The following is a 17,636-nucleotide window of genomic DNA, read 5'->3' on the forward strand; positions in this document are numbered from 1 at the left end:
AGACTGAAGTCAGGGGTTAAAATGCAGACGAACCAAATTGTTCAGTTAATAAAATAAATCCAAAGCAGACTGTATTACCAGATCTGCTCATGTGCCTATACATCCACACACATGAATGAACCTGTATTTTATACATTTGATCAGAGAACTACTATTCCAACTATTAATTTGGGACCTTTACTGGAGTTGATTGTACACCACAGACAATGAGCATATATGACCATAGGAAGCTGCCTTAACAGAATCAGACCAATGTCCATCTAGCTCAGTGTTGTATACAATGACTGGAAGTGGTACCCCAGGCTTTGACAGGGGACATTCCCAGTCCTACCTGGAGCTGCTGGGGATTGAACCTGGGCCCTTCTGCATGCAAAGCAGTTGTTTTACCACTGAGCTGCTGTGTGTCTTTTATTGCAATAGACACAATTATCTTCTCAAACACAAATTCTACCTTGGTTTAGGAGGAATTATGAGAAATTTAGTAGTGATCAGTAAATGTCAGTTTTATCTTGCTTGCTTTGGGGAGATAGCAAGAACCACAGTTACTATGATTATGTTTATTTACACAAAATAACAGAGTAAAAATAGCTTTTGTAGCTTGAAATGGCAGTACAGAAATATGAAAAAATAAAAAGTTTAGTATGCACAAATTACACAGGCTACCTAACCCATGTTGTCTGGACCATCCATATGGAGATGGATGGATGGATATGGCTTATGTGGAGTTCTTGATGTTTAAACTCAGAAGGATGAACACAGGGAAGTGGTTTCTTGGGTTTTCACTGTGACATGCTAGTGCACTGGCTTGTGGGTCTGAAGCTGTTCAGAGGGGATCCTTTTCAGAACCGAGTCAGCCAGTCACCCCTGTATTGATCCATAACTGGTCATTAATTATCTTTTTCATGAATTAGGCTGCTTTCACACATGGGGCTAATAGCGCTAGTTTAACGGATTAAAAAGGTAGTGCTTCGTTCCAGATTTCAAAAATCCCTTTCACACTGCAGGACCTCTTGCGATAAGGAACAGTACTTTTTCAGCCGATATAGCGGCATTTTGTGCAACTGCCTTTCACACGCTGCAATGAACAGAGCCTCGTTTTCAACCCTCTCCCGTTATACACATGCGCACTGCAGCTACTCAGGTTTAGGAGGTCAAGTATCTCGTCCCGTCGCCATGAAACCACTCTCCCTTTACCTTCTGCCATATAGTTGAAATGCTGCTATCTGGTATTTATGTGACAGGGCCACGCAACAGAAGGGCGGGAACGCACTGCATGGCTGTTGGTAAGGGTGGGAATGCATTGCATGCTGGGATGCCTGTCACATGAGCAGCAGCAGCTAGTGCAAAAATCCTGCAATTTTCCGTTTTCCCAGCCTTGCTATCGGAATTTTTTTGGTATCATTTATTGTGGAAATTAGCGCTAAACTTCCGCTACATTCCACCAGAATTCTGGAGCTACCCGTTACGTCATGTGAAAGCTCAAATTTTATGCGCAAATTAACAGGAAATAAATCATCAGAATAATGGAATAAAGTGCAGTGTGAAAGCACCCATAATAAGGCTCAGGCCTCTGTCATCTTTTCAGCATCTACTGAAGACCTTCATCTTTCAACAAGACTTTTAAGTGGAGACTTACCCCAGTCTGTGTCTGTGATGGACATGCTTTCTAATACGTTTTTAAACCTTTTTTTAAAAAAAGATGCTTTTAAAGCTTTTTTAAAAAAGATGCTTTTAAAGCTTTTTTTTAAATGTTTTAATATGTTTTTAAGGATGTTTTGTTGTAATATATTTTAAAGTCTGTTTTTATGATGTTTCAGAGTGTTTTTAGTGCTTTTGTTTGCTGCCCTGGGCTCCTACTGGGAGGAAGGGCGGGATATAAACCTAATAAATAAATAGTAGCTGCATCCAGATCCAGCTGAGGTTCCACGAACTTCCACTGAAGTTCTGAAATAGAAACACCTTTCTTTTTTTGAAGATGTTGGCTTGTGCCATCCCACGAAGATTCTGACTAAAGTGAAAGAAAAATAACAAATGCAGTTTAAAAGCCAGGGCAAGGAGTCAAAGCAAGTTTGGAAAACAGTGAAATGGACAGTGGTGGCTGATGCCTACTAGACCTGGAGGGACTGCTAAGAGGTCACAGGGACATGGCCAAGTTGTTCTGGTTTTCTCTCCATCCTCTTTTGCACTTTCAAGTACACTTTCAAGCATTGTTGTTTTTCAAATACTTAGCACCTAACTAAACTGAAAAAGTATTCCCTTTGGTTTCGAAGGCGTTCCTGCTGCCATAGTTGCTTCTCTGCTGGCAGAAAAGCTGTGTGGCCCCCCGCCCTATCCTCCTCCTTTGCAAAGAAACAGTGCACATTTAAACATTGTAGTTTATTAATATTTAGAACATAAATGTTGGTTCAAAAGGTATCCTTGCTATCACAATTTCTAGTGTGGATTTATGGCAGAAAAACTGTACATCACTCAGTGGTAAACTCCAACTGAATTCCATGGGGATTACTCTCTGGTAAGTATGTATAGAATTGCAGCCTATATTGGTTAGTCTTAACGGTGCCACACAGGACTGTTAACAAGTGACCCCATACATTTCCACACCTATGCAAAAATATTTTCCCACTCCCCCAGCTTATTCATTTCCACAATGTGGAACAAAATGCAGAGAAATTAAGTGGACTTGGACCTTGGAGACCAGTTTAAATCACCACTTAGCCATGAAACTCATTGTGTGACCCAGGGCGTCACTGTCTCTCAGCCTGACCTACCTCACACAGTTGTGAGGATAACATGGAGAAAAGGAGACCCATGAATGCCACCTTGAGCTCCTTGGAGGAAAGGTGGAATGGATATAAGCGTAAAACTGATAAATAAGGAATAAACAAAATAAAGTTTCTCTCTAGCCTGCCTGCCCCCAATTTGAATTGGAGGAGGGTACCCAGGTTTGAAATCATGAAAAAGCTTAACCTAAAAATAAAAGAAAAAAGAACCAGGATATTCAGGCATACAAACATTGGACTTTACATGTAGGTCCTTAGCCAATCCAATGTGTGGCTGTCTGCTAGGATGAGCTTGCCTGGGTGGGATGTGCAGGCAGGGTGCAATCCATAAAGGCTTTGCACACTGAATTCTGCTCTGAACCATCCCCTGCACTATACTACTTTTTGTTTTAAGTTTGACAAAGTGTTTTATAGTCTTTTTATTCTCACAACAACCCTATAAAGTAGCTCATAGTGCAATTTTAACAGAACAACAAAAAGAACAGTGCTAGCACTTTAAAAGACCCAACAAATGTATTATGATATAAGCTTTTGGGGGGCTAAAGTCCATTTCATCAGGTGCATAATTCTTGGTAATCCATGAAAGTTTTTGGAATAATATATTTGCTAACCTATAAAGTGCTACTTAATATTGTTGAACTTCTGGTATAAGCCATAGCTAGTTGGCTACCCCTTTGATTGAAGGGATACCAGAGTAATGTATCCAACAACACACAATGAGCCAGTGACAAAGAGGAGGATTTTGAAGTTCATATCCTCTAGTGTTTGTTTTTTAAAGGTATAAAGACAAGGAGTTTCTTGCCAATTGGCTTGCTGAGAAGGAGGCAACTTTCCACCAAATCAAAGTGTGATTCAGCCTAAAGGATTTAATTATAAGCACCACCAACTCCTTGCAAAGCACAGCCTCCTGTCACAGACTGAAGTGAAGGAGACATGATTAGGAATAATAAACTGCAGAAACAAATGGCATAAGCATGCACAGAGTGCACCAGACTTACCAATAGAGAACTTCTTTTTGTATTTAATGAGGTGATTCCACGACAGGTATTCTTTGCATAAACAGTACTTCTTATAATCACCGCAGTAGAAGAGCCTGCTGGATCAGGCCAAAGGCCCATCTAGTCCACCTTCTTGTTCTCACAGTAGCCAACCAAACACACACCCACACCCCATGTTTAAATCTAAAGAAAAACAGAAATATAAGGCCTCCATACTTCTCTCAAAGCTAGAGACCCGCACAAACCCCACAGTTCCAACAACACATGAGTGTTGAAAGTTGTAACACCCACAGAAGCCAGCCACCATTTCTACTCCCCCATTCAATAAATAAATGCAAATATTATATATATATATATATATATAACACACTCACATTCTGCCCATCATTGCTCTCTTTTAACAATCTTTTTTCCTAAAAACACAAGCAGCTCAGACTGGCAACCACACTCTTCTCCTAGCTAGTTAACAAAGAATGTGCTGTGAGGCATGACCTTCAAGAAAACAACCATGCCAAAAGCCATGTATGATTCTGATATTGGATAAGGCTACCACATTGGGCTGCTTTTGAAGCAGAACTCCATAATCTCTCAGACTTCTCCCTAATTTGCTATACTGGCTCTGCTAGATAGCCCTCATAACAATAGATGGATTGGAAGCCTTTCCAACAAGGGCTGGAACACAAGCAGACATCCCAGGTCACATGACTTTTCTTCTTAGAGACACATGGGAGGAACCCCTTTGCCATAGCTATCCTTTGGATTTGGATTGGCTGAGTGGTATAGAGACCTGATTGGCCAGAGAACAGGGAATTGACAGAAATGCCTCCCCAGGCTTCTGGAAGTTCATGGAAGTATAAAATGTTTGTCTGTGGGACAGGAAAAGTGTGTGGCTTTAAGGAGGGGGATTTGTTTTTAATGCTCAACATTCTCCTTAAGGATGGGGGCTATGCCCCAGTACCCCTAGTGGATCAGCTTCCACTAGATATGGAACAGGCTGCCTAACATTAACCCATGCTACTGAACAATTTGGCAACAGAGGTGTTTCCACGTATAAAGCTTCCTGATGGGCATACGCTCTGACCGAAAGGTCATCTTGTTAACGACAGGGCTAGATAAGGTAATATTACATGGAAAAGTATAGGTAATTGTCATAGCATTTACGTTTTTCCACTATAAGATTGTGTAAGAGTTGTGTCTTACCCAGTAAGACCCTTTGAAAGGTATTGCTGTATCCACTGCAAAGATTGAGTTCATGCTTCCAGAAAATGCAAATGGGGGTGATTACTTTAATCAGGGCAGAATATACTTGTTGGAAGAAATCCATTGTTTGAGAAGGATAATTTATGGCTGAATTAGAAGTGTTACTGACATTAGAAATTAATGTTACCCAAGAGGTGTTACGTGCATCGGGGGGGGTGTCTAAGTGCTTTGCTTGTATGGATCAAATCTTGAATTATGTTGTTTGTGGTCAGTAAAACACAGTATATATTATAGTTTTAGTGAATTCTTTCAAATAATATTATTTTGAGAATATAGTGAGTGAAAATAACTAAGACATTAAAAAGAGAATTTTGCAGAATTTAAAGAAATCTAGTTTAACACAGCTTTAATTGTCTTTGATTATCTTAGAGTTTCTGAATGGTAGAAAACAGTTTCTGTATTTAATTTTCTTTAAAGCGGAAAACAGCTGTTCTCCTGACCATTTTCAGTGTAAAACAACAAAACATTGCATTTCTAAACTGTGGGTTTGTGATGAGGATCCAGATTGTGCTGATGGGTCTGATGAGGCAAACTGTGGTAAGTATCCCATATACTGATTGCCAACACAATCCTCTGAGTGTTTTGTAGCCAAAATAGTACAATTCATACACAAGCAGGAAGTATCAGGTTTGCTGAAGTACAGATACTTTGATTTTTTTAGGGAAAAAACGAATGGTGGAGGGGAACCAACAGCCCAAAGTGAGTGACCCTTGAATGCAGGCCCATTTCTGGGAGGAGTGGGAATGGAAAACAATGGGGGAGTGGGAATGGAATTGAGTATGCTGGAGAAGGGCATAGGTGGCTCACTGTAACATTGTACAAGAGCATATTTTGTTGCAGGCTTGTAAGAATGATTATTAAGTGTTTCATTGAGAATAGTTTTGCTCATAACTTGTGATAATAAAGTCAGTTCATATTTCAGTCTGTCGTTATCTTCTGTTGCGATCCTTTTTTCCAAATAATTGTTGATTGTTCACGTTTGCATTGTTTATAAATGTACCATACAATAATATAGAATTTTTATTGCATAACTTTATCTTACTTACGTAAAATTCAAGTGTGTTCTTTTAGCACATCATTAAAAATGTTACTGACTTTTTGATGGACTTGAGGCTCATATGCATAAAATGCAAAGTTTGGTACACTCTGAGGATACCTCCCGCCATATTAGACCAAAATGTAATAGGTTGGATTCCAATTTAGCCTTCAATGAAGGGCTCCTTCCATTCACAGAAGGCTTTTGATCTAGTGGAGTATCCCACTGATGGAAAGAGAGAACAGCCACAACCACGGATTTTCTGAGGGTGTAAGGGGCGGCAAGGGGAATCTTCAAAAATTGCTTCTGCCTGTCTAGTGGCAGAAGTGTCTCTTGAGCAGAGTTCTGCTTGGGATTCTCCTACCAGCAGAATCAAAGTCTGGATGCAAGCCTATTTATTATTATTATTATTATTATTATTATTATTATTATTATTATTATTATTATTATTATTATTATTATTATTATTATTATTATTATTATTTTATTGAAATAATAACATGGTGAAAAATGCATTCTGACATGGTGACACATAATTAATTGAGAACCTTTGCCAGTGAAACATGATTTAATATGTTATAGCTAGTCATCTGGCATACATTTTTCACAATGCTAAACTGCCTTAGATTATTATAATAAAAGTAGTACCTGTCTTGGTTACAGATAAAAAAACATGTGGGCCTCATGAATACCAATGTAAGAACAGCAATTGCATTCCAGATCACTGGAGGTGTGACAGCCAAAATGACTGTGGTGACAATTCCGATGAAGAAAACTGCAGTAAGTAATGTCTGGTATTATAGACTGTAGTTAGTTTTTATAAACCATGATGTAAGCAGGGATAACATTTTTAATCATACTTTGTGCAAGTTTAAAAATCAATTTCTCCCACTTTAGAAGACTTGATCATAACTTGCCAGTGATATTCAAAAGTGTATATGCCACCATATTTTCCCTATGAGTCCGGCCATCACAGCGGGTGTTAGCTCCACCTATCGTGCGAAGGCAAGAATGTCTTTGAAGTCAAGACTAGGGGCGTCAGGCCCCTCCCACTCTCCAGTTCATTCTTGCCTTCGTACGAACAAGATTGGAAAACTTATCATTGAGATCCTATCGCGTAGCATTTAGCTAAGTTGTTTTTGTATTTGTTTATTTGTTTTGACTGGGTGCGAACCCAGCGTCGCTTGTGTGTCTTCCCAGTCCTTCTTTCCCTACTTTCACTTACCTCTGTTGCTTGTTAGAGGTTTTTTCCCTCAAAGACCGCGGCTGCGGTTCTCCCTGATTTGGCTTTAACATTTTATTTTCGTTATCTCTCCTGCTTGTCTGGCGACCCCCACAGAGACCACGGCTGCGGTGTTCTGTGTTTTTTTGGCCGTTTTGAGCTTCGGGAGATCGCAGCCTTTTCTCTCCCTTAGCGGTTCTGCTTTTACTCAAATCGCGCTCTGTGGAGCCCTTGAAGAGACCGCGGCTCCCGTTCTCTCCGAGGCGGGAGCCTGCGGCTGCAGCTCCCTCCAACCTTTTTTAACCTACCAGGGTTCTGCCTCACAGGCTTTTCTCGGCACGTTAGTTTCGCCGCAGCTAGCCCTGTTCCCGGCGCCAGCAGCGGCTTGCCTCCTGCTGCCTTATCCCTCACAGGCTTCTATCTGCACTTTCTTTTTGGGGTTTTTTTGGAGCCGCTAGTGCGGTTATCGGCCCCGCGGCTCCCCCTGCTAGTCTGTGCTGGACAGCCCTTCCCCCCACTTCGTCCCCAGACGGCCGCCATTGCTCCTTCTCTCTCCGCCTTTTTTGATCGTTTTTTCCCGCCCTTTTTTCCGGGCGCCATTTTTTGAATTCAAAATTCCCGCCTTTTTTGTTACCCTTTATTAACCATCGGATACCTTCCCTGCAGGCTATCTATCTGTATGTGTGTTATATACGTGCTGCAAACAGACTTACACAGGGCTCATTTGCACACAAATTTACTGTGGTGCCACAAACAGACTTACACAGGGCTGACTTGCACACAAAATTACTGTGGCTGTAATCCTAGTGGCTGGATTATATTATCAAGGCTGGAGCTCCAATCCTAGTGGCTGGATTGTATTATCAAGGCTGGAGCTTTAATCCTAGTGGCTGAATGGTATTAGCAAGGCTGGAGCTTTAATCCTAGTGGGTGGATTGTATTATCAAGGCTGGAGCTTTAATCTTAGTGGCTGACTTGTACTAAATCTGATTTATATTGGTATATCCTGCCCCCTCTGGGGCCGTGTACCACGCCTGAAACCCAGCCTACAGCACTAATCTGAGTGTGCTAAGTCTAAATACAGCCTATAACATATTAACGCTAATACCTTAGTGCATCCTGCCCCCTCTGTGGCAGTGCACTCCGCCATCTGCCAGTGTATTCTACCCCCTCCATGGTCGTACGCTGAGCCAGTTCGGGTCTTTACATCCTGCCCCCTCCATGGCAGTGTACTGTACCCAAGTTAATATAAGATGGCAGAACAGCCAGGCATGCCGCAATCAACCCATATGGTGCCAGATCAGCCAGGCATGCCACAAACAGCCAAGCCACAACATTCTAACACGACTAAGACCAGACACGCCAAAGCCCTGGCTAAGACAAAACATCTTTCCAGCCATAGCAAACCAAAGCGCCCACATTACGTCTCTGTGCCAACCACCACCACAGCACCTCAGGCACACATAAGCGATATTCTCCATTCCCCTGCTGCTTCCTCTGACGAGGAAGAATTTGTTGGCTTTCCCGCTCAACGAACCTTCCTCCGATTTACCGCCCCAAACATCTGTTCCAATAGCTCCTCAGGCACATACATCTGCCACATCCGGGCTGCAGCTGTCTCCTGATTTCCTCTCCCAACCAAGCCATGCAGGCATTTTTTATCCAAATGCAGTCACTACCACAAGTTCCTGCCGTACCTCAACTCAACATGGAACATCATGCGTGTCATGAAACTCACCCTTCCTGTTCACCTAACCCCTTTGATGTAGCCAGAGGCAGATGTATTGATGAAGCCTCGTATGCGGAGGAGTCAACCTTCAATGACCACGTTGAAGGAGATGACTGGAGCGACTATTCAGATCATGAGGAGGATACATCATATTGCTTGTTTAATGCCTCAGACTATCAGCCCCTGGCACGCAGGGTAGTTAATACTCTTGGTCTCCAGACAGCGCCTTCAACTTCGTCCGCCCCAGCTATCAAAGGGGCCAAGGTCCTCAAATCCCCTGCACCTACTGAACACTACATCCCGGTGCCAGACCCAATTGCCAAATTAGCCTCTGAAGATGGGCCCATCCACTCAAAGCTCGACGCTTCAAGAACCTGGCTGACAGACTTTACGCCCTAGCCCCGGACTTTGCCACCAAGTTAGATGTCCCTGGCATAGATGAACCAATCGCTCGCCTCGTTTCACGATCTCTTTTGCCCAGGAAAGGGGAATCCCACCTAAAAGACACTACTGAGCGACGAATAGACTTCGCCCTCCGCAAGAATCACGAGGCCACTGCCCTAGCCATGCGTGCCTCCGCTTCAGCCTCCATCTTCTCCACAGCATCTATGATGTGGCTGGATGACCTTCTAGAGGACGCTAACCCTGATCCTGTCGCCCTCAGAAGAGCACTATTGAAATTGCGTAAGACAGCAGCTTTTGTGGCCGATACCACTTTGGATGCCACTCAATTAGGGGCACGAGCCATGACGGCTCAAATAGTTGCTCGTCGCACCCTCTGGCTTTGCCACTGGCAAGCTGATTCAGCGGCCAGATTGAATCTGTCCAGGGCTCCTTACTCCGGATCTCTACTCTTCGGTGAGGAAGCTCTAAAGGCAGTGCTGGTTGATCCAAAAGACGCCCACAAACCAGTTCTGGCCACAGTCAAGAACAGCGACCACAGGCCCTTCAGGCGATTTCCTTCCTTCCGTTCTAACCAGCCCTTTCGAGGAACGCGGCCAGGAGGACGAGGCCGCGACTTCAGATCCTATGATCCCAACGCATTCAGGGGCTCCTGGAACCGATGCTTCCAGGGCAGAGGTCAGTACCAAGGGCGCAGGGGCAACTCATCGTCCTCATATAAGGGAGGCCCTCGCCTACGCAAGTAGTCTTAACACCCTCCCCATAGGTGGCAGATTACTTAATTTTGGAGATCGATGGCTGCGCCTTACTACGGTCTCCTGGATCAGGGACCTTTTCAGTTATGGCTATGCCATAGAGTTCTGGGCAACCCCATCAGACAGATTCCATCCGTCCCCTTGCCCAAGGGCACCAGCCAGGCACAACATCATGCAGACAGCTATCCACCACCTCTTGGACATAGCGGCGATAGAGCCAGTTCCCACAACTGAGAGGTCGGAAGGGGTGTACTCCCTCCTATTTGCTGTGCCAAAACGAGATTTATCATGGAGGGCGGTATTGGACCTCAAGTTTGTCAACCGTTTTGTAACATATCGCAGGTTCAAAATGGAATCACTCCATTCCATTACGGAGAGTCTGCATGAAGGAGACTTCCTGGCTTCTATCGACCTTAAGGAAGCATATCTCCATGTGCCCATTTGTATAGCTCACAGGAAGTTTCTTCAGTTTGATTTTGGCCACCAGCACTTTCAATATAGAGCGATGCCATTTGGCCTCTCCTCTGCTCCGAGAGTGTTTACCAAGGTGCTACTCATCCTAGTGGCTTACCTCCGGACCCAAGGGGTTCATATCTACCCATATCTGGATGATCTGTTAATACGGGCCAAGTCTGAGGAGCTGGCTCATCATCACTTAATGATCACCCTCAATGTTTTGCTGGCCTACGGCTGGCTTGTCAACTTCGACAAAAGCCATCTCCAACCAACCCAAAGCCTACTACATCTAGGGGCAATGTTGGACACCCTGCAGGCAATAGTCTTCTTGGCTCCAGATCGCATCACTGCCATCACAAACATCGCAAGGTCCCTGATGCAACAAACATCCTCAGACGTCATGCTTCTCGCCAGAACGCTCGGGATGTTCATTTCTACCATCCACATTGTGCCATGGGCTCGAGCACACACTCGACACCTTCAATGGACTCTGTTGCCGTTTCAACAGGACATTGCCAGCACCAACCATCGCAAAGTTCGTTTGAGCCCCGCACTGCGCCTCTCCTTCCGCTGGTGGACCAAGGTTCAACACCTCTCCAAGGGCACGTCGTTCAGAGAACCCCGCAGAACCGTTGTAACCACAGATGCCAGCCTCATCGGTTGGGGAGCCCACTGCAACTCCCAGTACGTTCAGGGGGTTTGGTCCACCGCGGAGCAAACTCAAAGCATCAACTGGCTGGAGCTAAAGGCTGTCCACATAGCTCTATGTCATTTTCAGTCTCTGTTCCCTTTGGACCATGTGCTCATTCGAACAGACAACACGTGTGTAAAATCACATTTGAACAGACAAGGGGGCACCAGGTCTCGTCCCCTGCAGGACTTAGCCTCCCTCATTTTTGTCTGGGCAGAACAACATCTACAATCCCTGAAAGCAGAACATCTCAGAGGGATTTGGAATGTGACAGCAGACTGGCTCAGCAGACAACAGGTATTTCCGGGAGAATGGAAACTTCATCCAGCCATTTTCCATCGTCTCCAATGTCGGTTCGGCGCCCTCTCAGTCGACCTGTTTGCTTCCAGTCGCAATTGCCAGCTTCCCAGGTACTTTGCCCGATACCTGGACTCAACAGCAGAAGCAGTGGATGCTCTGACAACACCGTGGCCAGATGGTCTATTGTACGCCTTTCCTCCCATACCATTGTTAGCCAAAACCTTGAGGAAGGCGCGAACCGAGAGGGCACAGCTGGTTCTGATAGCACCATTTTGGCCACGCCGACCGTGGTTTTCAGATCTTCTGGCAATGTCAATGATGGATCCTTGGACACTTCCAGTCAGGCCAGACCTTCTATCCCAGGGTCCAGTACTGCATCAGGACCCTACTTGGCTCAATCTAACAGCGTGGCGTTTGAACGGGGACATTTGAGGTCAGCTGGACTGTCTGACGCAGTGATTGATATTATTTTGGCCTCGAGAAGACCATCTACCACTCGTATTTATCAACATACCTGGGTGGCTTTCTCCAAGTGGTGTCAGTCCCACCACCATGATCCATCCCAAGCCACTGTGCATCAGGTGCTGCAATTTCTTCATAGCGGCTTTATGATGGGACTTCGACCCAACACTCTACGTTGACATGCGTCCACTCTGTCGTCCATTCTCTCAGTGTCCTCTCCTGGAGATCATATTTCCTCACATCCGTTCATCAAACGCTTTTTGAAGGGAGTCGCCCTACGCTCTCCGCTTGTTGTCCATCGGTTCCCTTCATGGAGTTTGCCGAAAGTTCTGCAGGCTTTGCAACGCCCTCCGTTTGAACCCATCAGGTCTGTGCCCCTACGTATGCTGTCCTTCAAGGTCTTGTTTCTGATTGCAATCACATCTGCCAGACGCATTTCGGAGTTGGGCGCATTGTCTTCTGCTCGACACCTCTGCGTCTTCCATAAGGACTGTTGTGCTGAAGACTGATCCTTCCGTCCCAAGGTCGATTCAGTTTTTCATTGCAACCAGGACATTGTTTTACCTTCCTTTTGCCCGAATCCTACCCATCCGCTCGAGAAGGCTTGGCATTCGTTGGATGTTCGGAGGGCTCTCAAGACATACCTGTCTAGGACCCAAGAGATTCGAAGAATGGAGTCTCTGTTTGTATCCTTTCATCCAAGGTCTATGGGGCATAAAGTATCCAATTCTACCTTATCTCGTTGGTTAAGGGCATGCATTACTTTAACATATGAGTCCCTGAAGCTGTCAGTTCCAGCTAGTCTAACGGCTCATTCTACCAGGTCAGCTGCCACTTCTGCTGCTTTTGCCACTAATGCTCCTGTTGCCGATATTTGTAGGGCTGCAGTCTGGTCTACCCCACACTCGTTTATAAGGCATTATAAAATTGATCGTTATGCCTCTGCTGACGCTTCTTTCGGCAGACGAGTGTTGCAACAGGTTCTTAATAAGGATTAACACGTGGGCGGTCCCTCCCTGTATGGGCTGCTGTGGTACATCCCGCTGTGATGGCCGGACTCATAGGGAAAATGGACCATTGGTCTCACCTGAAGGGTGATTTTCCTATGAGTACGGACATCACGACCCTCCCAGTTGGAAGATGACTATATATTTTTTAATGTCTTATATATTACTGTTACGCTATTATATTTAAATTTAAGAGTGAAGTCAAGACTTCTAGTTCTGTTATACCGCTATGTTGCAGTCATGTTACTATGCATGGTACTATTGTGTTATTTTCCTGCTGCCAGGCCGGTTGGCCTTGTTCTTGTATCTTTAGATATTTCTCCTTAGACTCGCTGCAAATGAACTGGAGAGTGGGAGGGGCCTGACGCCCCTAGTCTTGACTTCAAAGACATTCTTGCCTTCGCACGATAGGTGGAGCTAACACCCGCTGTGATGTCCGTACTCATAGGAAAATCACCCTTCAGGTGAGACCAATGGTCCAATTTAAGGTACCACAGGAATCATGGTTATTTTTACATATAAAAAATATTACAACCCAGAGAGCTTTGAATACGTGTGAATACAATTAGAACACAAGTGTACAAGAAACGTTTACGTTTCTGAGGCCACAGGATGGGTGGAGTCTCTGAGATTTGTGAGCACAATTAAGAGAGATAAATGTTACAGGAAACCTAAAAAAATAATCTTACATATCTTATTAAATTAATTCTCAGCAAGTGATCACCAAGATAACAAAAACTTCAGGTACTATACTGCGTCAAGGCAAGTAGAAAAAGCAGTAGAGAACAGCAATAGGGTTACGTAGAAGAATATATTGATAGGGGCACGATAATGTAACATTCAAGATGTAGGAATCTGCAGATTAATGGTAGACTATCCCCATATAGGTACTGCTGCACCTGTAAAGGTGGATCAGCGTAAGGCTTTCTTGGCTAATCCTTGGCAGTGTGTGCACTAAAATGAGCTGACCATTACATGCAATGTGAGGGTACTGTACATAACCATATCCGATTGTCCCTCTTCTTCCCAGATACTCTGCCAAGATGTTTACTTTTTTGTTCCAAACAACATTTTTACCATTGTTATGCTCAGGGGTGGGAAAACTCACATATTGCTGCTATCAGCAGTAGTGCCATTCATAAAAGTGATGGAAGAATTTTAATAGCAAGTCTGCAAATGTTCTTTTCTAAATAGGAAAAATCTTTCAATTTGGTATTTAGAATATTTGATGTATTGTATTTGCATTATACTAATAAATTTGCACACGTAATTTTCATGTTGTAGATGCAAATGTTGAGTAAGCGTTTCTGCATATTTGAAATACTTGTATAAGCTCTTAGAAATAAGTGAAGTTTTTTTCAGTAGCTTACTACAGTAACACAAACTGCAAAGCGTTGGCTCATATCATATTGTTAAAAATGGTGAAAGAGATTTAAAACTGTGGCTTACATTGTAGTAACATCAGAAGCTGTGAAAAACCTTTTGACAGTTAAAATAATGTCGTTTAAAATACATATTTGCTTTTATAGAATGAAAAAATGAAGAACCTGTATGGGTGTGTAAGGGTTTAATAACTTTTATCAGTCATTTCTGAATTTCAAGCATACTTGTTTTAAATATGTGTAAGGAGAAATTTTTTTCTTTTTTAAAAACATGGAATTTTATTTCCAAATAAAGTTAAAATACAGATAATATAAAGGAAGAACACATGTAACAATAGAACAAGACTACTAATTAAGGGAAGGAGGAAACTGGCGTGATTACAGTCCTTAGTACATTGTGAGTAAGCTAGGGACAATTACATGAACATCCTAAGGAGATATTCTCTATTTCCAGAGTTTGAGACATTTTTCTTTTTTCAGAACCACAAACATGTACTCAGAAAGCCTTTCACTGCTCAAATGGAGACTGTATATCTGCAAGATTCTGGTGTGATGGTGATTATGATTGTGCAGATGGCTCAGATGAGGTAGGGTGTTTTCTCAAGAGATCAGTGTTGATACTTACAGATGATCCATAGTGGGAGAGTGGGATTGTCGTAGCGGGAAGCAGGGAATGAAGTGTCTTTTCCACCTCCATACCCAAAAGACATCCATGATTGGTCTGATATACACCCCCCACACACAGAGTACACATAGGCACAAGATCTGGAATTAAAAACATTTGAATCTACATGCATTGAATCTTTTTTCTACATAGCTCCTGTGCAAACATGACTTTCTTGCACTGATATCCAGCAGCAGGCCTTGGGGCAGTATAGAAACATCTGGCAAGTGTGGCAGATGACTGTGAACCCACTCCCTTACCATGTGTAACCAGTATGGCAGAACAACTCACCACCCAAATTAAGAATTATGTTTGCCTACAGAAAATTTTGAAGTTAATTTGGAGCCTTAGGTGAGCTATCTTTAAGAATCTCAAGAAAGTTAAATGTAGGGCTGGGCTAAAATTGTTTCCCAAAATTCTTCACACTATTTACTAGATTGAGAAAGTCAATCAACAGTTTGCAGGAAAGAGCAAGCAGGTCAGACATCTGTATGAGGAACTGGATGAGTTGTAGTTGCTCAGCATTATGTGTAAGACCCTTTATCGCACAGAATAAGAGTACACAATAACCTCTGTTAAGAAACAGCAAGCTGGCCAGCACCAGATATTGGAAACAATGAGTGAAATAGCCTGATATGCTGACAAATACCAAGCTGGTTAAACATGCACATATATAATGCAAAGGCTACCAGCTGACTTCCAAAGCAGAATCAATGCACAATTAAACACCATCTCCATCCAACGTTCAGAGAAGTACAAAATCTGTTGCATAGCTAAATTCCAGTTGCACAGTTGTCCAAGGGGTGTGGATCAGAACTTTCCCCTCTACCACATTTTGCGTTCTCTGAATGTTGTGATGCAGTTCTAATCAGTTTAAACAAACATGTATACAAATATGTGTTGAAGTAAGTATTTTGAAAGGATTTTTTAAAGGAAGAAAATGAATGTAGAAATGGAACAGAACAGAATTATGTGCAAAAATGTGAAATTGCCATGGCCTGGAAGCAGAAAGATTTGTTCATCCTAAATGAAGGAGAAAAGTAGATTGAAGAATGGCTTGAAGCAGGACTTTGCTATTATGCCTTTCCTCTGAAGCCCCCTGTGCACCTTCATCTGCTCCTGAAGGTTGGGAGACCCTTAGGGAGTACTGTGAGACAGGTTGAAATGAATTACAGAAGGAGGGGAATGTCAGTGGAAATTAACCCCCTCTTGCACTAATAGAAGGGTAACTTAGGATCCAAGCCAATATGCTTTAAGGACATCCTAAAAAAAACACCACTTTATGCTGTATTTATTGGAGCTGAGTTCATTGGGGAAAGGACCGGGGTATAAAAAAATACAACTGTATTTTTACTATGTATCAGCATTATTATTAGATTAATATGTTGGTGGTGGTGTTATGTGCCTTCAAGTTGATTATGACTTATGGTGACCCTATGAATCAGTGACCTCCAAGTGCATCTGTCATAAACCACCCTGTTCAGATCTTGTAAGTTCAGGTCTGTGGCTTCCTTTATGGAATCAATCCATCTCTTGTTTGGCCTTACCCTTTTTCTACTTCCTTCTGTTTTTCCCATCATTATTGTCTTTTCTAGAGAATCATGTCTTCTCATTATGTATCCAAAGTATGATAACCTCAGTTTCATCATTTTAGCTTCTAGTGACAGTTCTGGTTTAATTTGTTCTAACACCCAATTATTTGTCTTTTTTGCAGTCCATGGTATCCGCAAAGCTCTCCTCCAACACCACATTTCAAATGAGTTGATTTTTCTCTTACCCACTTTTTTCACTGTCCAAGTTTCACATCCATACATAGAGGTCGGGAATACCATGGTCTGAATGATCCTGATTAGTGTTTAGTGATACATTTTTGCATTTGAGGACCTTTTCTAGTTCTCTCATAGCTGCCCTCGCCAGTCCTAGCCTTCTTCTGGTTTCTTGACTATTGTCTGCATTTTGGTTAAGGACTGTGCCAAGGTATTGATAATCCTTGAAAAGTTGAATGTTCTCTTTGTCAACTTTAAAATTACATAAATCTTCTGTTGTCATTACTTTAATCTTCTTCACGTTCAGCTTTAGTCCTGCTTTTGTGCTTTCCTCTTTAATTTTCATCAGCATACAATCTTTACTGTTTTTTGCTAGTAGCATGGTATCGTCTGCATATCTTAAATTATTGATATTTCTCCCTCCAATTTTCACACCTCCTTCATCTTGGTCCAATCCTGCTTTCCGTATGATATGTTCTGTGTACAGATTAAACAAATAGGGTGATAAAATACACCCCTGTCTCATCCCCTTTCCGGTTGGGAACCAGTCGGTTTCTCCACATTCTGTCTTTACAGTAGCCTCTTGTCCAGAGTATAGGTTGCACATCAGGACAATCAGATGCTGTGGCACCTCCATTTCTTTTAAAGCATTCCATAGTTTTTCATGATCTACACAGTAAAAGGCTTTGCTGTAATCTATAAAGTACAGGGTGATTTTCTTCTGAA

At 42.9% G+C, this 17,636-nt stretch overlaps 1 protein-coding gene across 1 annotated transcript in view; it reads left to right on the forward strand.

Annotated features, from left to right (window-relative positions):
• LRP1B (LDL receptor related protein 1B) overlaps positions 1-17,636 on the forward strand; it is a 524,827-nt gene that overhangs the window by 394,790 nt on the left and 112,401 nt on the right. The window contains 3 exon segments of the mRNA XM_061608878.1: positions 5,456-5,575; positions 6,738-6,854; positions 14,961-15,067. Coding sequence (XP_061464862.1) covers positions 5,456-5,575; positions 6,738-6,854; positions 14,961-15,067 — 344 coding nt within the window.

The sequence above is a fragment of the Rhineura floridana genome, chromosome 2 (genome assembly GCF_030035675.1).
Source record: "Rhineura floridana isolate rRhiFlo1 chromosome 2, rRhiFlo1.hap2, whole genome shotgun sequence".
Taxonomy (NCBI): Eukaryota; Metazoa; Chordata; class Lepidosauria; order Squamata; family Rhineuridae; genus Rhineura; species Rhineura floridana.